General features: G+C 42.2%; 1 protein-coding gene across 3 annotated transcripts in view; it reads right to left on the bottom strand.

Annotated features, from left to right (window-relative positions):
- Nucleotides 1–3,515: 3,515 nt before the first annotated feature.
- The window catches only part of LOC115150429 (serine/threonine-protein phosphatase 6 regulatory ankyrin repeat subunit C), a 45,414-nt gene continuing 22,898 nt past the window's right edge, over nt 3,516–26,031 (bottom strand). Inside the window, exons 16-29 of one of the 3 annotated variants that reach the window (XM_029693712.1) lie at nt 25,834–25,945; nt 25,268–25,339; nt 24,737–24,938; nt 24,476–24,563; nt 24,189–24,306; nt 23,586–23,805; nt 23,357–23,444; nt 21,415–21,498; nt 21,136–21,281; nt 20,810–20,892; nt 15,068–15,150; nt 14,750–14,841; nt 7,188–7,425; nt 3,516–4,711 (exon numbers count right to left, since the gene is read on the bottom strand). In XM_029693712.1, coding sequence (XP_029549572.1) covers nt 4,639–4,711; nt 7,188–7,425; nt 14,750–14,841; nt 15,068–15,150; nt 20,810–20,892; nt 21,136–21,281; nt 21,415–21,498; nt 23,357–23,444; nt 23,586–23,805; nt 24,189–24,306; nt 24,476–24,563; nt 24,737–24,938; nt 25,268–25,339; nt 25,834–25,945 — 1,699 coding nt within the window. In that variant the 3' untranslated portion in view covers nt 3,516–4,638. Of the gene's footprint in view, nt 4,712–7,183; nt 7,426–14,732; nt 14,842–15,067; nt 15,151–20,809; nt 20,893–21,135; nt 21,282–21,414; nt 21,499–23,356; nt 23,445–23,585; nt 23,806–24,188; nt 24,307–24,475; nt 24,564–24,736; nt 24,939–25,267; nt 25,340–25,833; nt 25,946–26,031 lie in introns of those variants that run through there. The other 2 variants (XM_029693713.1, XM_029693714.1) reach the window with 2 other exon arrangements.

Raw genomic sequence — 26,031 nt, forward strand, 5'->3', positions numbered from 1 at the left:
AAGAGGTGTTTGTTTTGGTGATCACATGTACATTTATGACTGACTATAACATGAGATTTATTACTTTTAACTTCCTGTTAAAATCCACTTAAATATAATGTATCGCATCTTACATGTTAATTTATTCACTTTTTTGTGAATTGTAGCCATTTTGAAGAATTCTTTGATAACAGTACACCGATGACAAATAAAGATCTAATTCAGCAGTTTAATTATGCTTGGAGAAGAGGAAATGTTTGTGTACTCTGATTCGAAATAATATTTTAAATGGAAATAAAAGACAAAAACAAAATGGTAACTGCCTAGCTATTGCCTTTATCCAATGAGCTTTCAAGTAATGAAGGACACTGATGTCCTCGAGGTACAGTTATTGGCAAATATCCCAGAGGAATACGCTATGGACAGCATCACCATGGGGATCACTGGCATAACCAAAAGAAACCAACAGCCTCCGTTTCGAACTTTATCCCTTCCACACCTAATTTAGAGGTTATTTAAAATCAGCATGACATAAGTGTTTGATCTCATATGAACGCTTTCTCACTTGAAGGACAATAGTGTCTATATCAATAAAGTTTTTCCTATTCTCCAATATCAACATGACCCTACTTAGTCTCTTTCCACTCGCATATCTGATGGCAAGATTTTACAAGTTGCCCAAAATCAATAAGTACCCTGAATTTTTCTCAAAAGAACAATGGAAGGAAACAAAGTAGTTGAATATGCTTCCTTTCAATAGTTCTTCCCCCAACTTAACCCGTAACTCAGTTTACAGTATTCTGACTCAACTACTTCTGTTCAATTTTACCGTCTTCTACCCTACTAGCCACCCTGACATATTGTGTTTTCGATCACACTCCCAAACAAAATTTGGACTTGATCAGTCTTGCATCATGCAAATTACAATTACCTAATGCTATGCATTTCACTCCTCCCCTTGCCCAAAGCTCCCATATCACTTATTCCTACAATCTGAAGCATTTTGAGAAAGTTGTCAATTTTTGCAATTTGAGCCATTGTAAGGTATTATTGTCATTTGTCAAAGTTCACCTTTACTTTTTTAATCTCCATAGACACTTAATTTTTTCCATAGACAGACAAACAGGGATTTCTACGGCACTTTTGGGTCTAGGTAAGAGCATGGGGTGTTATTAAGGACGACTGTTTTGATATGGTATTGATATAAGAGAAAAGGGGACACATTCCCAAATGCAAATCAGATACGAGCCATAAAAAAAAAAAATTGTAACAAAACAACGATACATAATTTGAGGTATTGTAAGGCAATCTTGATAGAAAAAAATGGCGAGTCCATGATTAACAGGAGGGATAGCTCAGCTATTAGCCTGAGTGCCAACTGTTGACAAAATAAAACTCGAGGAAATAAAATAATCCCATGATTACAAGAGTCACGATGATTATACTGGAGTGAGGCTTGCACTGATAGACGTAAGGCAGTGCCTTCAGAAAGTATTCACACCTCTCAACTTTTTCCACATTTTGTTGTGTTAGAGCCTGAATTTAAAATTGATTCAACTGATATTTTGTGTCACTGGCCTACACACAATACCCCATAATGTCAAAGTGGAATTATGTTTTTGATTTAAAAAACAAATAAAATAAACATAAAAAATGTAAAGCTGAAACGTCTTCAGTCAATAAGTATTCAACCCTTTTATTATGGCAAGCCTAAACACGTTCAGGAGTAAAAATGTGCTTAACAAGTCACATACTGTAAGTGGACTCACTAGGTGTTGGCAATAAGTGTGTTAAACATTATTTTTCAAATTACTAACTCATCTCTGTACCCCACACATACAGATACCTGTAAGGTCCCTCAGTCAAGCAGTGCATTTCAAAACAAAGATTCAACCAAAGACCAGGGAGGTTTTCCAGTGTCTCGCAAAGGGCAACTATTGAAAGAGCTGAAATTGACTATCCCTTTGAACATGGTGAGGTTATTAATTACAATTTGGATGGTGTATCAACACACCCAGTCACTACGAACATACAGGCGTCCTTCCACAATCAGATGCCAGAAACAGCTCAGGGATTTCACCATGAGACTTTAAAACAGTTTCAGGGTTTAATGGCTGTGATAGGAGAAAACGGAGTTACTCCACAATACTAACCTAATTGACAGGGTGAAAAGAAGGAAGCCTGTGCATACAAATATTCCAAAACATGCATCCTGTTTGCAACATGGCACTAAAGTAAATACTGCAACAACAAAAAAATCACATTTGTCCTGAATACAAAGTGTTATGTTTGGGGCAAATCTAACACAGCACATTATTGAGTACCACTCTCCATATTTTCAAGCATAGTGGTGGCTGCATCATGTTATGGGTATGCTTGTAAGCCAGCAGCATACCACCCTGCATCTCACTGCTGGCTTGCTTCTGAAGCTAAGCAGGGTTGGTCCTGTTCGGGAGACCAGATGCTGCTGGAAGTGGTGTTGGAAGGCCAGTAGGAGGCACCCTTTCCTCTGGTCTAAATAAAATATCCCAATGTCCCAGGGCAGTGATTGGGGACATTGCCCTGTGTAGGGTGCCGTCTTTCGGATGGGAAGTGACTCTGTTGTCACTAAAAATCCCATGGCACTTATCGTAAGAGTAGGGGTGTTAACCCTGGTGTCCTGGCTAAATTCCCAATCTGGCCTTCATAGCCCCCTAATCAGCCAAAGCTTACAATTGGCTTATTCCTCTCCCCTGTAACTATTCCCCAGGTGTTCACAGTCAACTTACCTGATAAAATATGGGTTAAAAAAAGGACTGGAGAGTTTCAGGATAAAAAAAATAAATAAGCATAGAGGAAAACCTGGTTCAATCTGCTTTCCACTAGACACTGGGAGATTAATTCACTTTTCAGCAGGACAATTACTTAAAATCCACACTGGAGTTGTTTACCAGGAATACAGTGAGTGTTCCTGAGTGTTACAGTTTACTTTATTCAGCTTCAAAATCTATGGCAAGACCTGAAAATGGTTGTCTAGCAATGATCAACAACCAATTTGAAAGAGCTTTAAGAATTTTAGGAAATATTAATGGGCAAATTTTGCACAATTGAGGTGTGCAAAGCTCTTAGAGACTCACAGCTGTAATCGCTGCCAAAGGTGCTTCAGACAAAGTATTGAGTCAGGTGTGTGAATACTTAAGCAAATTAGATATTTCTGCATTTTATTTTTCAATACATTTGCAAAAATATCAATAACATTTTTTCACTTTGTCATTATCATTGTGTGTAGATGGGTGAGAAAAAACTAATATTTAATACATTTTGAATTAAGGCTGTAACACCAAAATGTGGAATAAGTCAAGGGTATAAATGCTTTCTGAAGGCACTGTACGCACCACATTGATAGGCAATAGACTAACCCATCCACTGAATGCAATAATACCCTTCAATGGCTCAAGATAAAACACAATCCTTCTACATCTATGCATGAGGAGAAGGCAGAGGTAAAGATGTTGCTTTAGTTCATTTTTCATTATTGTCACCATCATTTCTATTACTTTTTTTCTTAGTTAAACAGTGCAGCAAAAAAATGTCAGTTATTCAACAACTAAAACCCCTGCTTTAATTTAGACCATACATTAAAAAAATTGACTAATATGGCTCAGTGGAGACATCTGCAAATGTACGTAATATCTTACATTTCTGAAATGTATTTTGGGCTGCGTATGTGTGCACACCAAGGTGTGACCTTCAACTTTTCGCTGATCCCAAAGAGAACCATGACCCTCCAATTAAACCGTGTCTCTCATACAAGCACCCACACATGATCGTGAAGAGAAGTCACCAGTTCATCTCGTCTCTCCACTGAAGGTATTGTATCCCCTAAATAGAAGTTCATATCTACATAAGTAACCTATGTAAACACACACATACATAGAGATAAATATACAAAAGTGCTTATTCTTGAAATAAGTGCTTTGGGTCAGGACTGAGTGAAAATAGAGTTGTTTGTTGTTGCATTACTAAAAAATGCTTTCCATTGTTCTATTGCCCTAAAAATCACAATACTAGGGTAATCCTTGTCCACAGTGTAAACGGAATGGTTAAATAGGGAGAGGGAAGAAATAAAAACATTAAAAAAGGGTCTTGGCGGTATATCATGAATGTAATCCTTTTTAGGCTTCTAACCTCCCCACATTCGACTTCTGCTTTCTTGACATCAAATTGAACAATTAGGGATTCAGTCCCACATGAACCTTGTTCCAAAAGGGGATTTTTGTTTTCCATGTCATATCTAACCAGCCTAACAAAACCATAGGCTAAACCAAATCTATGGTCAATGAAATGTTACACAATATAAGATAAATAATGGATGGGACCTAGTTGTGGGAAGTTCATATTTAAACCAACCCAACAAATTCTAACATAGCAAGTCATCCTTGAACATAATAAGAACATTATTTAATGGCTTACTATTCGATGTGATCTCACGTCATTGAACTAAACCTTCTCTGACATCATATAAAAAGGCTTATGTAAAATGCCACAAAAAGTTCAGGTAGCTTAATACAATCATTTTTTTCAGCATATTAGTATAAATGTGAGGAACAACGACGACACTGGTTTTGGCATTTGCTATTCCTACATGTAAGGGATAGACTACGTCATCTTATTTTTTTCTTAAAGGCTTTGACATGAAATACCTTGTAGAATACCAGTACTGGCCACGGAGCAGATAAGCAGTTTTTTCTCTCTGTTTAAAAAAAAAAAACATTATTTTTTTAAACAGTTCCTTCCCAGCCATATGGTTGAATGCACCAGGAACTGACAATGAATCTCAGTCTGCAAAATGATTCAGAAATTGATGCAATGTTTTTTTTCTTATATAAATAATAGTATGTACATCTAAAGAGATGTGCTAAATGGTTTCGATATTCCATTCAAAGAGAACAATCCTAGGGGTATCATTAGGTTACACAAGTGATGATAGGACTGAGGCATGACGAGAAAAAAACCCAATTGAACTGAGAAAAGTGGATGAGGTTGTCCGTGTATCACACGATAGAGGTATTGGTACCAGACATGCCTGCATGGTGTTCTTGTTGACGCAAAAGACAAACGGGAGCACACATACTTCAAAATGGGTGTAAAAGAAATCAATCACTTTTGGTATTCTTTGAAATTCAAATAAATAAAATACTGTAAGACACTTCTTAAACAACTTCCGAGATGCAGTTACTTATAAATAAAAGCCATTGTGATGCTGATTGTCATTAAAAAAAAGCTAAAAAAAGTAGCTGTCCGTACATAACCATAGCAACGTAATGCAGATATTTTTGTTTTCAGTGTTAGCCATATGCTGTGAAGAATAAAGATACCAGTACATTACCACTACTTTCACAATTTCACTATCTAAGCCAAACTACATTTATGTAATATTGAAAATACATTAACAAAATAGGATAAAGCGTAATATTACAGTACACCATGGATTTGAAATGTTCCTAAATTCCAATTAGTTTATGGAAGTGTGAGTAAGGTCAAATACTGATAGATTTTGTAATCTGAATTTGTTCAAATCGCTACAACCACATGAAAACAATTAGAACTGAGTGAACATAATTTGAATTATGTTCTAATTAACAATCTTCATAAATAGCTTAATCAAGTGAAACACAAAAAACTAAATTGATTCAACTAATGTGCAAAAGAAGACAGAAGCAAACAAGTATGGCTGTTTGGCATGAATAGATAAATAGGGGAAAAAAATGGGGAAAATGACATGAACCTTTTCACTATAGCAAACAGCAGGGAAATAAAATGCTATAAGAGTTTGAAGGCTGTCTGTGACTGAATATTGCTTCCAATTCCAAATAACGTAAAACGTCAAATTAAACACTACATGTAGACCCGCATTGACGGAAACCGTGAATACAATCCATGGAAAAGGCAGCAATATTTTATCAGCTATATTAAAAACACGTATTTTCTCATGGCCCTGTTGTGCAAACATTTGACTGACAATTCACAAGTAAATGCGACGTCGGTTTACATTGTGTAAACAAGTGTTTATACAACAATAGCTTATACCGCAATCAGTATGTGTGCTAAACCCATCTTTCTTTAAAAAAAACCTGAATTTCATCCTTTAAAAATGTCCCACTAGAATTGTTCTCTTTTTAAGTCTCAAATAATCAGAGATAAGGTGGGAGACCAGAGGGCATAAACTAGTTGGGTATTTCATAGGCACAACATTGTTAAATATCCAGAAACGCTTACGACAGTGACAAGCGGTAGTGGGGTTCAGGCAAGAACCACAACTTCCTCCTTTAGTATGGACTCCGTGAGAGGGGGGCTAATGCAGAAACCCCCAGTCAGGCAGTGACTGGACCCGCTGGATGCTGCCACTCAGATGACCTTAGCCAATAGGAAGTGCTTGTTGTCAGATGTCTAGGGGAGTAGACACCAGCTTGTAACCGCTTATTTTCAAATCCATGGGGTTTCTCTGCAGAGCTTTCAACTCTATCTCTCTTCAGAGACGCACAGCACGGGAAATACCCACACATGCTGCATATTGCACCAGTTTAAGTCAGAGGAGAAGTTGGAAGCACCGTTCTCCTTCTACTAGGTCATCGCTTTAACTGGGATTTGCGAGGTTAGTTTATTCGTTGTTGAAGTGCAATATCAAAAATTAACCAAAAATTGAAATTTCATTTAGAATTAAAATGATACTATCTGTAACTTGTCACACATGCTTGTGAATCTGTTAATTCAACAAAAACGTCCATGATAATATCGTAAGGGAAAAAAATCATCACTGCTGATAGGATTTAGAGGGACTCTGACGAGCTCTGTCCTGGACACTGGACAGAGGGTGTCTTACCTAAGCCCAGGCTAGTGACGACAGACAAGTAAACAATGAAAATGATGCCAGAGGAGAGAGGCAAATAATTGCATATAGGTTTGACTACACCCATAAGGGATTTAGTTTTTCTTCAAACAGACAGACACACGCACACACATCCAAACACACACACACACACGTGAATCTAAGTATATTCCTGCTCTTGTTGTGTGTTAGAAAGGGGGGGGGTTGTAACCCGGATCATAGTGGATTAAAGAGGGGCGATCCGGCTAGTTAGAGATATAACGGGACAGGGGCACCTAGGGTAGGGCGGTCTGAGGGGAGCAGGTTTGGGGGGGGGGGGGGGGGGGGGGTTTCATCTCACTCGGTGAAGCAGCCGTCCAGGCCGATGGTGCCATGACGGTCCTTGGTGTAGGTGTGGCGCAGGTTGCCGTTGGGCAGGGGCCCGCAGGCGGCGATGCCACAGTGCTTCAGCAGGTTGAGGCCAAAGGAGGCGGCGGCGCTGGCGTCTTTGGGAGGGAAAGGCTTCATGGTGGAGAGGATCAGGGCCAGGCAGTCTGCCACATCCTTGTTAGGGGCACAGGCCAGGGCCGGGGTGTGACCTGATGAGAGGAGAAAGAAACAAAAACACACAATTGATTAAAAGACAATTCACATTAAGGAAATACAAATTCTCTTTTATAAAATTCTCAATAACAACCTGGTTAGTCAAGAGGGCTAAGCACTTTTACTCAAGACACATAAACACACCAAAACGAGATAAGCAAATGGCCACCTCACCCCAGTGCCGTAGGCAGAAATTGCTGTGTGGCTGGGCCAACATTTTCCAGAAAAAAATACGGCAAAAATACCCTGTCATATTAAAGTGAACATTTGTTCAATCATATTGCATAAATGAAAACACAAAAAATGATACATTTGACAAAGAAACACTACAAACTAGGGATGTGCACGGTTATTTGAATATCTGAATGTACGTTAGTAGTCGAATACTGGTGAGTATTCATTTTTGGGACCAAAAAAAATGTATAGGCCAATTTTAAGACTGAAAAGGCCTTTTCTAAATGACATCAAATCAAATGTTATTGGTCACATACACATGGTTAGCAGATGTGAGTGTAGCGAAATGCTTGTGCTTCAGGTTCCGACAGTGTAGTAATATCTAACAAGTAATCTAACAATTCCACAACTACCTAATACACAAATGTAAAGGGATGGAATAAGAATATGTACACAAATATATGGATGAGCAATGGCCGAGCGGCATATGCAAGATGCAATATAAAATACAGTATATACACACACATATGAGATGAGTAATGTAAGATATGTAAACATTATTAAAAAGTGGCATTATTTAAAGTGACTAGTGATCAATTTATTCAAGTGGTCAATGATTTGAGTCTGTATGTAGGCAGCAGCTTCTCCGTGTTAGTGATGGCTGTTTAACAGTCTGATGGCCTTGAGATAGAAACTGTTTTTCAGTCTCTCGGTCCCAGCTTTGATGCCCCTGTACTGATCTCACCTTCTGGATGGTGGCGGGGGGGAACAGGCAGTGGCTCGGGTAGTTGTTGTTCTAGATGATCTTTTTGGCCTTCCTGTGACGTCAGGTGCTGTAGGTGTCCTGGGGGGCAGGTAGTTTGCCCCCGGTGATGCGTTGTGCAGACCGCACTACCCTCTGGAGAGCCCTGCGGTTGAGGGCGGTGCAGTTGCCGTACCAGGCAGTGATACAGCCCGACAGGATGCTCTCAATTTTGTGCATTTGTAAAAGTGTGTCTGGGTATTCGGTGACAAGCCAAATTTCTTCAGCCTCCTGAGGTTGAAGAGGAGCTGTTGCGCCTTCTTCACGCTGTCTGTGTGGGTGGACCATTTCAGTTGGTCCGTGATGTGTACGCCGAGGAACTTTAAGCTCTCCACCACAGTCCCGTCGATTGGGGGCAGGGTGGGCATCTCGTTGTTGTTGGTAGGCATCTCGTTGTTGTTGGTAATCAAGCCCACTACTGTTGTGTCATCTGCAAACTTGATGATTGAGTTGGAGGTGTGCATGGCCACGCAGTCATAGGTGAACAGGTAGTACAGGAGAGGGCTGAGCACGCACCCTTGTAGTGCCCCAGTGTTGAGGATCGGCGAAGAGGAGACGTTGTTTCCTACCTTCACCACCTGGGGCGGCCCGTCAGAAAGTCCAGGACCCAATTGCACAGGGCGGGGTTGAGACCCAGGGCCTCAAGCCTAATAAGCTTGGACGGTACTATGGTGTTCAATGCTGAGCTGTAGTCAATGAACAGTATTCTTACATTGGTATTCCTCTTGTCCAGATGGGATAGGGCAGTGTGCAGTGTGATGGCGATTGCCTCGTCTGTGGACCTGTTGGGGCGGTATGCAAACTGAAGTGGGTCTAGGGTGGCAGGTAAGGTGATATGATCCTTGACTAGTCTCTCAAAGCACTTCATGATGACAGAAGTGAGTGCTACAGGGCGATTGTCATTTATCTTTGCCTTCTTGGGTACAGGAACTATGGTGGCCATCTTGAAGCATGTGGGGACAGCAGACTGGGATAGGGAGGGATTGAATATGTCCGTAAACACACCAGCCAGCTGGTCTGCGCATGCTCTGAGGATGCGGCTAGGGATGCTGTCTGGGCCAGCAGCCTTGCGAGGGTTAACACGTTTAAATGTCTTACTCACGTCAGCCACGGAGAAGGAGGGGGGGCCCGCAGTCCTTGTGTCATTGTTCCATACAAGGATATACCGTGACGTTCTAAATTATTAAATTGAATAAAACAAACTTTTCAATGTCGTTTTTATGACGTGTGCCCCATAAAAAGACTGGTAGCCTTCATGTGTGTAGTTATGTTATGTTGGTCAAACAAAAAGGCTCATTTTGTAGTAAACAGAATTAGACTTCACTAAATGCAATGCAAAGTTAGTTTAATGAGGAATTGGCTACAATGAGCAACCAACAGGTAGGCTGTTTTATTTGAATGGGGTTGGGGAGAAAGCACATCATGTGTCCTCAAGAATTAGCCTGGCTAGCTAGCTTCTCTAGGCTACTCCAGTCAAGACAGGCACTGTTATATGTGATGATAAATAATATTGTCGCTGCTAAAAATTAGCTGGTCTTGGCTGTAGCCAAGTTGCCTTGGGTACGGCATCTCTCCTAAGCGGTCTGCTCGCTGCCATCTGACTGGCCCCTCAGCAGCTGCAGCAATAGAGCAGTGCTCAGGTTAAAAAACACATATTTGGGATATCTAACGTACGTTTTTAAAACACATTTCATGTAATTCTACAACACTATACATGTCTGGAGACATTATGAGAATCTATAATAGGCTATTACAAAAAAGACAGGGTAGGCTATTCTGTTGACACTGACAAACTTTCATTAATAGAAACTAGAGGAAATGATTGTCCTAAACTTTCCAGTGGCACTGTCTCACCCAATGATAAAGTGAATATGCCTACTTACCGGGGATATGACCAACATGCTCCACTAGTGCAAAGACATTAGTCCTGGAGTAGCTTACTAATACGAATAAACTACACTACATGCTTAAATAATTTGAAAGGATCGATTCAGAATATATGTGACTTTTGTGTTTAACCCGTGATTGAATTTTGAAATATTGTGATAGACTATTTTAGATGATTCTCACTGACAGCCACAACCGTGACAATCAACTATTTTATATTTGCCGTGAATTGTGAGCTTCCTGACTGTAGGCTATGAGCTTGTGATTAAAAAAAGAAAAAAAAGCTTGTGATTTACCATATGATTGCGATATTACCAATTAGATCCCAGGAACCTGGCATTTATAGTCAGGAAACAATACAAAGAATGAATGAAGAGAATTATTTTCATATGCAGTGGCTTCAGAAAGTATTCACACCCCTTGACATGTTCCACAATTTGTTGTGTTACAGCCTGAATTTACAATGGATTAAATTGAGATTGTGTGTCACTGGCCTACACACAATACCCCATAATTTCAAAGTGAAATCAACATTGTAGTTACTACACAAGCCTAACATAATTGACAGTGTGAAAAGAATGAAGCCTGTACAGCAGGGGTCGGCAACCTCAAGCACGCGTACCATTGCACGCCCCCCCCACAAAAATGTGTATATACAGTGTATTCGGAAAGTATTCAGACCCCTTGACTTTTTCCACATTTTGTTACGTTACAGCCTTATTCTAAAATGGAATAAATAAAACATGTTCATATCAATTTACACACAATACCTCATAATGATAAAGCGAAAACAGATTTTTGCAAATGTATTAAAATAAAAAACAGAAACTGTATTTACATAAGTATTCAGACCCTTTGCTATGATACCTTGAGCTCAAGTGAATCCTGTTTCCATTGATCATCCTTGAGATGTTTCTACAACTTGGAGTCCACCTGTGGGAAATTCAATTGATTGGACATGATTTGGAAAGGCACACACACCTGTCTATATAAGGTCCCAGAGTTGACAGTGCATGTCAGTGCAAAAAACAAGCCATGAGGTCAAAATAATTATCTGTAGAGCTCGGAGACAGCATTGTGTCAAGACACAGATCTGGGGAAGGCTACTAAAACATTTCTGCAGCATTGAAGAGTCCCAAGTACACAGTGGCCTCCAATCTCAAATGGAAGAAGTTTGGAACCACCAAGACTCTTCCTAGAGTTGGCTACCCGGCCAAACTGAGCAATAGGCAGGGAGGTGACCAAGAACCCGATTGTCACTGACAGAGCTCTAGAGTTCCTCTGTGGAGAACCTTCCAGAAGGACAACCATCTCTGCAGCACTCCACCAATCAGGCCTTTATGGTAGAATGCCCAGACGGAAGCCACTCCTCAGTAAAAGGCACGACAGCCCGCTTAGAGTTTGCCAAAAGGCACCTGAAACACTCTCAGACCATGAGAAACAAGATTCTCTGGTCTGATGAAACGAAGGTTGAACTCTTTGGCCTGAATGCCAAGCGTCACGTCTGGAGGAAACCTGGCACCATCCCTACGGTGAAGCATGGTGGTGGCAGCATCATGCTGTGGGTATGTTTTTCAGCAGCAGAGACTGGGAGACTAGTCAGGATCAAGTACAGAGAGATCCTTGATGAAAACCTGCTCCAGAGCACTCAGGACCTCAGACTGGGGCGAAGGTTCACTTTCCAACAGGACAACAACCCTAAGCACACAACCAAGACAACACAGGAGTGGCTTCGGGACAAGTCTCTGAATGTCCTTGAGTGGCCCAGCAAGAGCCCGGACTTGAACCCAATCGAACATCTCTGGAGAGACCTGAAAATTGCTGTGCCGCGAAGCTACCCATCCAATCTGACAGACCTTGAGAGGATCTGCAGAGAAGAATGGGAGAAACTCCTCAAATACAGGTGTGCCAAGCTTGTAACGTCATAACCAAGACTCAAGGCTGTACTTGCTGCCAAAGGTGCTTCAACAAAGTACTGAATAAAATGGTCTGAATACTTATGTAAAGGTGATATTTCTAAAAACCTGTTTTTGCTTTGTCATTGTGGGGTATTGTGTGTAGATTGATGAGGGGGAAAAAAACTATCAAATCAATTTTAGAATAAGGCTGTAACGTAACAAAATGTGGGAAAAGTAAAGAGGTCTGAATACTTTCTGAATGCACTGTATGGACTTGTTTTACTGAAGGACTGGTCTGCTGGCGCTCTGATGTAAAACTGTTGTTTGTCTGACATCAAGTGTACGGCGTCATTTTGAAACGAGATATGAGAACAACTTCAAAGATGAGGTGAACAAGGCTGAAGAAATACAGAGGGCTGTGTCTAGGTATGAAAAGCAAAGCATTAGTTACAAATCTACATGCAGTCAAAAATCGAGCTACAAAATTGAGCAGTGCATTGCTAAACATAGTAAATGGTTTTCTAAGTGGGGAATATATCAAGGAGGCTTTCTTTAGTAGCTTGCAGGCTTTATTTGATGGATTGCCTAACAAAGACACACTCATCTCAAAAGATAAAAGACACACCTATGTCGGCCAGAACTGTTGAAAAGGCGTGTTACCGAGATGGTTGAAAATGTAAAGGAGCAGCAAACTGTAGCGTTAAAAGATTCACCAGTGTTTAGTGTGGTTCTTGATGAGTGTGGATGTGAATGACATTCCACATCTGGTAGTTATTGCAAGATACTGTGACTCAGGTATGTGTGTCCTGAATGCAAAGCGCTATGTTTGGGGCAAATCCAACAACACATCACTGAGTACCACTTTTCAAGCATGGTGGTGGCTGCATCATGTTATGAGCGTGCTTGTCGTCGGCAAGGACTAGAGAGTTTTTTAAGATAAAAAGCAACAGAATAGAGTTAAGCACAGGCAAAATCATAAAGGAAAACCTGGTTCAGTGTGCTTTCCAACAGACACGGAGACAAATTCACCTTTCAGCAGGACAATAACTTAAAACAAGGCCAAATATACACTGGAGTTGCTTATTAAGTCAACATTGAATGTACCAGAGTGGCCTAGTTCCAGTTTTGACTTAACTCGGCTTGAAAATCTATGTATGGCAAGACTTGAAAATGGCTGTCTAGCAATGATCAACAACCAACTTGACAGAGCTTGAATAATTTTTTTAAAGAATAATGTGCAAAGTGTACAATCCAGGTGTGCAAATCTCTTAAGAGACACCCAGAAAGACTCAAAGCTGTAATCGCTGCCATATGTGATTTTAACTGTATTGACTCAGGGGTGTGAATACTTAAGTAAACAAGATGTATTTTATTTTCAATACATTTGCCAAATAATCTAAAAACATGTTGTCATTATGGGGTTGATGATGTGTTGATGGTTGAGAAAGAAAATACATTTCATGAAAGTTGAATTCAGGCTGTAACAACAAATGTAGAATAAGTCAAGGGGTATGAATACTTTCTGAAGACAATGTATATATTTTAAGCCAGCCTGATTGGTTGGGCCAGTATTCAATCTGGCAGAGCATCGACCCAGCCAGGCCCTGCAGTGGCTTCGCCTCTGGGGGGTATACTACAATTGAAGCAAGGGTTTTCTAAAGCCAGCCAGCTTCAGTTAGCTTCACCTTCCAGCTCAGGCGGCAGGTAGCCTAGTGGTTAGAGCGTTGGGACTTGTAGTCGAAAGGTTGCAAGATCGAATCCCCGAGCTGACAAGGTAAAATCTGTTGTTCTGCCCCTGAACAAGGCAGTTATAACCCACTGTTCCTAGGCCGTCATTGAAAATAAGAATCTGTTCTTAACTGACTTGCCTAGTTAAATAAATGGAAAATAAATCAAATCCATACTACGACGATAAATATTGCTCCTCCGCCTGCCGCTAATCTAGCAGGCTTGTAGGTGCTCATGCATGTCGCACATGGCTAGTCGAATGCCAAACTCTTCATTGAGACAATGCTGAAACATCAATCCATGGGCGAGTCAGTGCCACATTTTCATTTGTGCCGAAATCAAAATGAAAGAAACGTTATCTTGCAAATTTACCAGCTATGGTGTGAAATAAGCTTCCACGTGCACCTTTTTTTACCCAAATAATTGTATTAAGTCATGCACAAATTTTACTGTGTGAAGTTTCAAATGCATTCCGTCATTACTAAAATGTGCTAGGTATTAAAAAAAAATGTTTAGCACACAAACCATTAACAAAATATTGAAATCAGTAGTCTTCCTCAAATGAAGGGCATGATGACGGTCCTCAACTCGCGGCTCAGACACTTTATTCAGGAAAAATTGAGTTAGTCATGAGTTAGCCTGCCCTGGAGCAGGTTAGTTCTGAAGGATTCATTGCCATAGAAATGTACCTGGCTAAAAGGTGAGCCACTTTCGTGGTATAGGTTATCCCGAGTTGAACTCAGTTGACGAAAGTTACCTCTCTAACTGCTCAAACCACATACGTAGGATAAGGCTCTGGTCTTTTTTCACTAACCGACACTGATGACTCACCCTCCTCATCGACAGCCATCACGGCTGCCCCCCGGCTGAGCAGCACCTGCACCACCGTAGCCAGACCATTCCTCGCAGCGATATGAAGGGGCCTGGGGAGGAAGAGAGATAAGGGATAGACAGTCAATAGACCATCGGGGTAAACAAATCTCTAGGTTTTTATGGTGTTAAACAGCTCCAGCTTCAACTCTAACTTATCCCAACTCCTGGAGTTAGGAGTCACACCGTTTGAGAGTTAGAAAGAGCTGAAGCTGGGGTTTTCTACAGTGTTGAACAGTGTCTTTAATGAAAGGCTGAGTAGCTGAGATGATGGCTCACATTTGCAGTGCACCGTTTGTTGCATTGATGAGGGAGGGGTCGCTGATCTCTCCCAGGATTAACAGGGCACACATCTCATGAGCCTGCCGGAGAAAACACATTAAGTAAGTAAGCCTTGTCCAAACCAGAATGGTCCATAGAGCAGGAGCCTATCTTCTGTCTCTGTAGCTTGAGACAGCTTGATGTACAAGTTCCCCCTGGACACTACGCCAGTCTGTCGCCGGGAAACACTAGGATTGGAACATCTAGTACTCTGATGGTTAAACTCTTATGAAAACACACATGCCATTTCCCTGCCACCTAATTTGTGCTTTGGTATCAACAGCAATACAAATGAGCAATCTAATGGATAAAGCACATTTTCCAATGATATGTGGATCTATCATGACTGACTGCTGGTTTCCTGTAGAGTTGATAGAGGCCAGTTTTTAAATAACTTGGGTGGAATATTTGGCTACAGTGGGTCAGAATTCAATTTTTTTTTATTTCACCTTTTTTTAACCAGGTAGGCAAGTTGAGAACAAGTTCTCATTTACAATTGCGACCTGGCCAAGATAAAGCAAAGCAGTTCGACAACATACAACAACACAGAGTTACACATGTAGTAAAAACAAACAGTCAATAATACAGTAGAAAAATAAGTCTATATGCAATGTGAGCAAATGAGATGAGATAAGGGAGGTAAAGGCAAAAAGGCCATGGTGGCAAAGTAAATACAATATAGCAAGTAAAACACTGGAATGGTAGATTTGTAGTAGAAGAAAATGCAAAGTAGAAATAATGGGGTGCAAAGGAGCAAAATAAATAAATAAATAAATAAATAAATAAATACAGTAGGGGAAGGGGAAGGGGTAGTTGTTTGGGCTAAATTATAGATGGGCTATGTACAGGTGCAGTGATCTGTGAGCTGCTCTGACAGCTGGTGCTTAAAGCTAGTGAAAAATGTGTGTTTCCAGTTTCAGAGATTTTTGTAGTTCGTTCCAGTCACTGGCAGCAGAAAACTGGAAGGAGAGACGGCCAAAGGAGGAATTGGCTTTGGGGGTGACCAGAGAGATATACCTGCTGGAGCGCGTGCTACAGGTGGGTGCTGCTATGGTGACCAGTGAGCTGAGATTACATTTACATTTACATTTTAGTCATTTAGCAGACGCTCTTATCCAGAGCGACTTACAGTAGTGAATGCATACATTTCATACATTTTTTTTTTTCTTCTTCCCGTACTGGCCCCCCGTGGGAATCGAACCCACAACCCTGGCGTTGCAAACACCATTGCAAACACCATGCTCTACCAACTGAGCCACAGGGAGATAAGGGGGAACTTTACCTTGCAGGGTCTTGTAGATGACCTGGAGCCAGTGGGTTTGGCGACGAGTATGAAGCGAGGGCCAGCCAACGAGAGCGTACAGGTCGCAGTGGTGGGTAGTATATGGGCTTTAGTGACAAAACGTATGGCACTGTGATAGACTGCATCCAGTTTGTTGAGTAGGGTATTGGAGGCTATTTTGTAAATGACATCGCCGAAGCCGAGGATCGGTAGGATGATCAGTTTTACGAGGGTGTTTGGCAGCATGAGTGAAGGATGCTTTGTTGCGAAATAGGAAGCCAATTCTACATTTAACTTTGGATTGGAGATGTTTGATGTGAGTCTAGAAGGAGAGTTTACAGTCTAACCAGACACCTAGGTATTTGTAGTTGTCCACATATTCTAAGTCAGAACCGTCCAGAGTAGTGATGCTGGACAGGCGGGCAGGTGCAGGCAGCGATCAGCTGAAGAGCATGCATTTAGTTTTACTTGTATTTAAGAGCAGTTGGAGGCCATGAAAGGAGAGTTGTATGGCATTGAAGCTCGTCTGGAGGGTTGTTAACACAGTGTCCAAAGAAGGGCCAGAAGTATACAGAATGGTGTCGTCTGCGTAGAGGTGGATCAGAGACTCAACAGCAGCAAGAGCGACATCATTGATGTATACAGAGAAAAGAGTTGGCCCAAGAATTGAACCCTGTGAACCCCCATAGAGAGTGCCAGAGGTCCGGACAACAGGCTCTCCGATTTGACACACTGAACTCTATCAGAGAAGTAGTTGGTGAACCAGGCGAGGCAGTCATTTGAGAAACCAAGGCTATTGAGTCTGCCGATGAGGATGTGGTGATTGACAGAGTCGAAAGAACAGAGGGTCGTGTGTCAGCGAGATATATGATGGTGTCTTGCCTTGCTGTGGGACTTGAGTGACCGAGTGAGTGAGTAGGGATGGGCATTTTAAATGTTTAGATTATTCGAGTACTTGCATGATTTTTTTTCAAGTACTCAATTGAGTATTATTTTTAGAACACAAGACCCGCACCGGAAAACAATGTGTGCATTTTTCTACAGGTAACTGACAAATAATGGAAACACTTGAGTAAATGAGGGATACAAAGTATACTGAGAGCAGGTGCTTCCACACAGGTGTGGTTCTCGAGTTAATTAAGCAATTAACATCCCATCATTCTTAGGGTCATCACAGATTATCCATTAAATTGACTAGATATTCAAGTGGCCACTAACAATGAAAAGAGATGTCTTCAAAAATGGAAGGCAATCGGGAGGAGGTAAGATCAGGTGGGACCATTCTAGCCAATGACAGAGCAGATACGCGTGTGAACAACAGGCACAGCGTTATAAAGGCTACGTTTCAAACACAAAAGACCCTCCCTCCTCCACTTACCCTCGCCTTAAGCGCTTGGGGGAATCCCCGCGGCCATCTTTGCCGTCGGTCCAAACAATTAGCCAAATAAGGGAAATTGGCAACGTAAGCCCCTCAGCCCTCGTTTGTGATCGAGTGTGCAAGTGTACAATAAAGTTCACTTCAGGGCCTGAAACTCCACATAATTCAATTCGCAATGATTGTAAATCCACTAAGAATTTTTTTTGCCAAAACTTAAAACCAACATCAATGTAAATAAGTTAGAAATTGTGGTAAGCCATGACTGTCTGTCACTTATGGGAGATTCTGGAACAGCGTCTTAGACAGCATTTTCCACCATCATCAACAACACAACAAATAATGGAATTTCTCTTGGATCAATGGTGTTGCATCTTGTGATGGGAAGATAAGAAAAAATGATAGTTACATATCTGGATATTATTTTTTGACAATATCGTATCGTTTTGACAATATCACTATATTATTTTTACACGTCAAAGTTTGTTCTCCATCTTTTTAAATAGGGAGCCAATAGTTTTCAGCACTTTTATTTCCATGACTGATCAAAACTCGTTTTATCATGGCTCTCTCTTGGCCCTCTGCAGCAGACATGGTGAGCAATGTTTAGAACATCAAAGCGCAATTGAATCGCAATACATATTGTAATGTGATGTTGTTGGCAATTCCCAGCCCAAGTCTCTTCCCTCCAATAGTTACAGACATATGTAGAATCTATGCCAAGGTGCATTGAGGCTGTTCTGGCCTAACGCCCTATTAAGACACTATGTTGGTGTTCCTTTATATTTGACAGTTACCTGTATATGCTAACAACGCTACTGGGTTTTTCACGCGCAATAGTTTCCCGTTTGTAAAGAAGGGTCCCCACCCAAAGAACATCAGGCCAACTTGACAACTGTGGGAAGCATTGGAGTCCACATGGGCCAGCATCCCTGCGGAACGCTTTCCACACCTTGTAGTCCATGCCCTGATGAATTGAGTCTGTTCTGAGGGAAAGTGGTGGGGGGCTTTGGTATACTCAGTGTAAATTCGTCAATTAAAAATACAAGTGCCATTTAAGATTCATTATTTAACCCATAAGTTTAAGATTGGGGAGGGGGGTACTACTATTGTTTTGAATTTGAATTTTTCAGACCCCTTTAAGTATTAAGAAAATGATGTGATGAAACATTTTATTTGGCCTTACTACTATTAGCCCATACAAAGGCATTGAATAACAGATTCACTCCATGGAGCAACAGACAATTCCACCGCAGACGTGGAAGTATTGCATAGGTGGTGGAAAAAAAATATTAAATAGCTTTGAAGTTGCTGGATCTTGGCGGGAACTGGAACACGCTGTCATACATGTCGATCCCAAACAGGCTCAACAGGCGACATGTCTGGTGAGTATGCAGGCCATGGAAGAACTGGGACATTCAGCTTCCAGGAATTGTGTACAGATCCATGTGACATGGGGTAGTGCATTATCATGCTGAAACATGAGGTGATGGCAGCGGGTGAATGGTACAACAATGGGCCTCAGGATCTCATCATGCATCTTTGTGCATTCAAATTGCCATCGATAAAATAGAATTGTGTTCGTTGTCCATAGCTTATGCCTGCTCATACCATAACCCCACCACCACTGGTCTCTGATCACAAAGTTGACATCAGCAAACCGCTCACCCACACGACGCCATACACGTGGGTATGCGGTTAGACTTACTGTCAAATTCTCTAAAACAAAGTTGGAGGCAGTTTATGGAAGAGAAATGAACATTAAATTCTCTGGCAACAGCTCTGGTGGGCATTCCTGCAGTCAGCATGCCAATTGCACGCTCCCTCATAACATGAGGCATCTGTGGCATTGTGTTGTGTGACTAAACTGCACATTGTAGTGGCCTTTCAAGTAGCATGCCGTTTAATCAGCTTCTTGATATGCCACACCAGTCAGGTGGAGGGATTATCTTGGCAAAAGAGAAATGTTTGTTAACAGGGATGTAATCAAATTTGTGCCCAAAATTTGTGAGGTAAGCTTTTTGTGTGTATGGAACATTTCTGGGATCTTTTATTTCAGCTCATGAAACATGGGACCAACACTTTACACTTTATATTTTTGTTCAGTGTATAAAGTTAGTGAAAACCATTTCTAAGATGCATACTTTAAGTTTTTCCAAACGCACTTCACTCGCGCATAAGAGAGAGGCTTGTGCTACCAGTGCTGGCACATGCACTGGTAGCACAGATCAAATACACGTGTGCGGTTGTCTGTGCCAAATAATGTTTGTACAATGTTTTGTGCTGCTACCATGTTGTGCTGCTACCATGTTGTGCTGCTACCATGTTGTGTTGTCATGTGTTGCTGCCATGCTGTTGTCGTCTTAGGTCTCTCTTTATGTAGTGTTGTGGTGTCTCTCGTCGTGATGGGTGTTTTGTTCTCTATTTTTATTTTAAATCCCAGCCCCCGTCCCCGCACAAGGACTTTTGCTAGGGCGTCATTGTAAATAAGAATTTGTTCTTAAACTTACTTTCCTAGTTAATTAAAAGGTAAAAAAAAAGAATAACGCCATACTTGGCCTTCTGCCATAATCAGTTTAATATTGAATAATTAGTGTGCATGCTCAATTATTCCAAAACGGCAGCTCGTTGTTGGAACACATATTTCCCTACTTCAATCAACCAGAGAATGTAGCTTGAGTATGTATCCCATCCGTTAGATACGTTTTTAATAGGCATTTATTTCTGAGCGCAAGTGAGAGGGACACAGAGGGGAAAGGGAATTTATGGAGAAGAACTGTGTGATGCTTGGCTTGGTTTCCTTTTTGTTGTGCCCCGGAAATGCACTTGTAAAAATGAAAACACCAGGGTCAAAGCAAATGAACGTTGTCTTAAAGACCAAAAAAGAAATACATTCGGGACAAAATTTCACTTGCACATTACACCAAATTGTAAAAATAACAAAAATGTCATTTCTGGTTAAAGATCGAATTTTGACATGCGTTTGAGTACTCATGCCTATGAGTGAGTGAGTGAGTGAGTGATCAAGCATGCGTGCTCCCACCTTGCTGCAGGCCAGGTGAAGGGCGGTGTTGTCGTTGACATCCAGCAGGGTCAGGTCTGCCTTGGCCTGGTGCAGCAGGACCTCTGTTGGGTTAACACATCTCTAACAATTACACAATCATCAGTATCATCATCATCGTCGTTAGGCTGCAGAACAGTCCACAACAAGCTTCCTCCAGTTGCTATAGTCACTATCAGTTCATAAATACATTTAATAAATTAATATAAAATAAAACAAATGACATATCAAACTAATAAGACCACTAAATGGTCAGTTTTCATATTTACTGGATCAATGATCACATTTCCTCATCTCTGGTCACTCACCGACGGCTGCAGTCTGGCCGTTGTTGGCGGCAACCATCAACGCGGAGTGTCCGGTGGTGTCCACCGCATTGACCTCTGCCCCCTGAACCAGGGCCAGCTGCAGCCCGGCCACACTCTCTGAATAGGCAGCTGCGTGCAACGGGGTCCTTCAGGCACAGCCCAGGTCAGCCACAACCAGGCAGACAGGTAAGCAACAGTGGCAAGCTGCAATACACTAGACTAGAAAGAGCACCGTACGAAAATGCATAGGAAGAAAGTCAAAATAGACATGACACGCACCTTCCTTTGGCATCTCTGATGTTCACCATCTGAGTTCCGACGGTCTCTACCAGTAGTTCAGCAGCACCATCATGGCCATTTATTCTGGAAAGGAGCAAGAAAACATCCTCCAGCTCTCTTATCAAAAAGGAGAGCAACATTCTGATGGATTCAATGCCAGAGCTTATCAACTGATAGAATACAGTAACCAGAAGTAGTGCTGTTTGATTATAAATGCACTATGCATTATGTGGGTTGAATTCTGTAACAGAATAAAACAATAAATAACAGTCCCATGATGGTAGTGACTGCCCATTACTACTTATCACTTATTAACCATCATTTATTCACATTACTTTAATAAAATATTTCAGTTGTGTATATTACATTTATTTTACAAGATGATTATTATTTCATGTCATCATCTAATCTCTATAGAGCTGCTGTATATGCTGTCTGACAAAATCACAATTTTAGTTGTTCTTCAAAGTAAATAAGGCATACTTTTGAGACTGCTGAATACCAACTATCAATCACTTACAGTCTCCCAACTCCGGTCCTCCAGTACCCCCAAAAGTACACATCCAAATCTCGAGCTTTGATAACAAAATAGATCAGTTGGTGTAGTACTTGCGAGGCACAGCTGAGCATAAATTGAAATAATTTGCTTTTTTATTTGACTGGACTGATGGTACCTGCATCTCATGGACATGGTGCTTTCAAAACAACTGGGAACTCTGAAAAAAGGAGGCCAAATCAACATGTCAGTGAACTTCAGGTCAGAATGTCCGAGTTGGATGACCATTCAAACCGATTTTTCCCAGTCGGATCTCGTTTTTTCCCCCCATAGATCCCAGTTGTCTTTAACGCACTTAAGTCGGAAATGTCAGAATTCACAGATGTTTTGAACAGGCATTAGTCTCAGTGGAGTGAGGGAGAGAGCAGCAGAGGGTCCACCTCTCACGGTCCCTGCTCTTTTCTTCCTTTCCTCTGGGTGAGACTGATCAGAGGGGACACCGTCTACCACCTGATGGCCAAACTCAAGTCGCACCGCATCTGCCTCATGCACAAATTCATATTGTTCCTATGACCAGGGAAAGTGGAATACTCCTCCATATTAAAATAGACAAGCTGCTAATAATAATAAAAATGCAGGGCTATCGATACTCTTGGCTACTCATTCATTGCAGTGCGAGTGGAAGTAGAGAGAAGCGCGCTGTTTGTAATGGTGTTGAATACAAAGTGCTGACTAAGACGAATACAAATTTAAACATGAACTCACTCATAAAAACAGCAGCTCTTTGCTGTAATCTTCGACAGTCTCTCTGTGGTCATGGTTTTAAAAGTTATTAAATCTTACGTAGGCTAGTATCAAACTTTGCTGTGGCCATGGAAGCTGTAGGTAGCTCAAATCACTATGCCTGTCTGATTGAGTAGGTGCACTCGATCTAGCCACAAATCTCCCGGTCATCCAGGTAGGCGGAGTTTGTCTTTTCAGACAAATTAAATAGTTCAAAATGGAAACACTTTGCCTACCCGGTGCACAGGGCTTCTGATTGAAATACACCTCCAGCCAACATCACAACACGGAGAAGAGAAGAAAAAGAAGAGCTGATGGCTTTATCGTCGGCTTTTCTACACAAATGTTTGGTGATTGACTAGGAATGCCTTGAAGATCGACTAGTCTATCGTGATCGACCGGTTGGTGACCACTAATGTTGAATACTGGCCTGTTGGAAACTACAATATCCTACTACATCGCACAGTCCAGGTTTGATCTGATTTCTAAAAGAGAAACTGTAGTGAGAAAATGCGCATTGAGCTCACAGAAAAAAACAAAATGAAATTAAAATAATTGAACAGACGTTGGTCAATTAGTTTAACAACCTGAAAAATTAGCCACATTTCAGTGAATCACTCAGCACTACCTAGAAAGGCAGGGGGAACCAGTCATGGTACTCACAGAGCACAGTGCAATGGGGTGAAGGGGTTTCCTTCCTGTATGCTAAATGGTTTGTGGTCTAGTAAAACATCCAAACAGTCCTCGTGCCCTGAAATAGAAAAAAGATGAGTCAGACAACGGTTCACAGTTTAGGAGCAACGAGTTCTCTCCATGCCAGCTAGCCAAATCCTATACTTTGTGAGTTATTCACCACGGTTATTTGTAGCCCCTTCATGAAGGCGTGTCTCACCATGGTAGGCTGCCCAGTGGGCGGGGGTGTATCCGCTGTAGTCCAACAAGGAGTCCAGGGGGTCGGTGCTTGTGGCACCCTGCAGCAGGCTGCGCAGGAGCTCCATGTGGCCGCAGGAAGAGGCCAGGTGCAGGGGTGTGCGTCCCCGGGACTCCCTGCACAGAGCAGAGGCCCCGTGCTCGAGCAAGGCCGACACACAGTCCTCACTTCCCATCGCCGCCTGGAGGAAGAGACAAAGAGTTAGAGGATAAACCCATCACTGCCAAGAGGAAGAAAGGACAGAAGGAGAAAAGAGAAAGGAAAGAGAAAAGAGGGAGCGCCACGAGACGGAGAGAGCGCCACGAGACGGAGAGAGCGCCACGAGACGGAGAGAGCGCCACGAGACGGAGAGAGCGCCACGAGACGGAGAGAGCGCCACGAGACGGAGAGAGCGCCACGAGACGGAGAGAGCGCCACGAGACGGAGAGAGCGCCACGAGACGGAGAGAGCGCCACGAGACGGAGAGAGCGAAAGACAAGAACAGATGAAAGGCATAAGTGTTTCGGACCACCACAATAGGTTGGGCAAGATAAGACATTATATACACATCGTGGAGAAACTCACAGCTCTGTGTAGGGCAGTGCGGCCTCTCTTGTCAGCGGTGTCGGCCCCGGCTCCCTTCTCCAGCAAGATGTGGACACAGTCAGTGTGACTGCCCAGAGCAGCCAGCATCAGAGCCGTCCTGCACGCGCGCACACACACACACGGTTAAACAGGGAACCCTCTACTAGAGCATTGTTGTAAAAAAATAAAAAAATAAAATACTGACATTGTAGGAAACTAGAAAATCCTCTGTCCTTCCATTTTAGTGGGTGCACATAATGTTCAATAAATTAATGACAGTCACTCACTGTCCCTGTATGTCGACGATATCGATGACGTCAGCCTTCTCTCCTCGGTTGACCAGCATGAGCAGACAGTCTGTTTGGCCGTTGGAAGCTGGAGGAGGTGACGGAGACAGTCAAATATTGAGACAAGCACACACAATGGAGAGCAGTGAGAACGCAACACAGAGAGGAGTGAAAATATGAACATGTGCTCAAACACATACAAACACCAAGAGGATCAGAATCTAACAACCACCCAATAGTGCAACATACACACACACACACCTGCGACATGAAGCGGGGTCCACTTGCGGCGGCGCTCCTTGAGGTGGCAGGAGGCCCCGTGGGACAGCAGTACCTCCACGCACTGAGCATGTCCCTGCTGCGCTGCAAGGTAGAGGGCGGTGTGCCCCCCCGCATCCCGAACATCCAGACTCACCAGCGTCTCAGACAACACCCCCAACGCCTCACAGTGACCATTATACGCCTGGTTGAGGGAAAAGGGCAGGGAATACAAGACTGAGAATGGCAGTGGGTCACTGTGTTAATGGGATATTTATTTCACTCCAACTTCAAAACCAGCACCTCATAACAGTGTGAGAACGGGGGTCATGTGGATAAATGTGTCAATGAATTGGGTGACTGTGTTAAATGGATAGTTAGTTCACTCCAACTTTGAACTAGCACTGTAGAACAAAGAGAAGGCTATAATAAAACTAATGTAATGGGCTAATCAGCAGTTAAACCAATAGACAGTACAGTGAAACGGAACGTCGGGCCAGAGGAAACGAGGCTAAGCGGGTGTACTGTACTCACGGCTAAGTGCAAAGGGCTAACTGGAACACTGCTCTCCACATCTCCCAGACAGTTGAACGACATCTCCAAGAGCTGGGGAACAGAGGGACAATGGGGGAGTTTGCAACCTGTAGATCACTGCACTTCCCAAAGGAAGCCAGAAAATGGTACACATTCATCTGAGTTTATCCCTCTGAAGAGGAAGCAACAGTAAATGCTTTACCGACACCCAACAGCCAATCTCAACTCTTAAAAAGGTGTGGCTGAAAAGACAACTTAATAACAAAGGCCATTACCAGTTCCAAACCCTTACATTTCAGAACCATTTTGAAGTACAACTTTGGATGCATCTCAATACTCTAAATTGATGTCTTTTCTTCTTTATCTGCACTGAAATCAACAGCCTAGTGAACGCGATATGGTTGGATGTCTACTAGGACTTTGCCGTCACTTGTCCTGTTGTTTTATAGTGCAGACGAAGACGAGGGGTGTAAGCCCCTATCGAAAAGACACCATGATTCGGTCTCATCTTTGCCGGTATGTCTGTAGCACGCACACACTGGTAGTCCCTCCTCCCACTGACTCACCAGCTCCAGGTTCTGCTTGTTTCCGTGGGCTGCTGCATAGTGGACTGCGCTGTAACCCTTGGTGTTCCTCAGAGCTGGGTCAGCCCCATTATCCAGCAGATACTCTAAACAACTACACATACAAAAGGGGGAAAAGGACAGACATGTTGGTTATGTCAATCAACAAGCTGTTGGATACACAACTACATCAACACAGAG

Source organism: Salmo trutta, chromosome 16 (genome assembly GCF_901001165.1).
Source record: "Salmo trutta chromosome 16, fSalTru1.1, whole genome shotgun sequence".
Taxonomy (NCBI): domain Eukaryota; kingdom Metazoa; phylum Chordata; class Actinopteri; order Salmoniformes; family Salmonidae; genus Salmo; species Salmo trutta.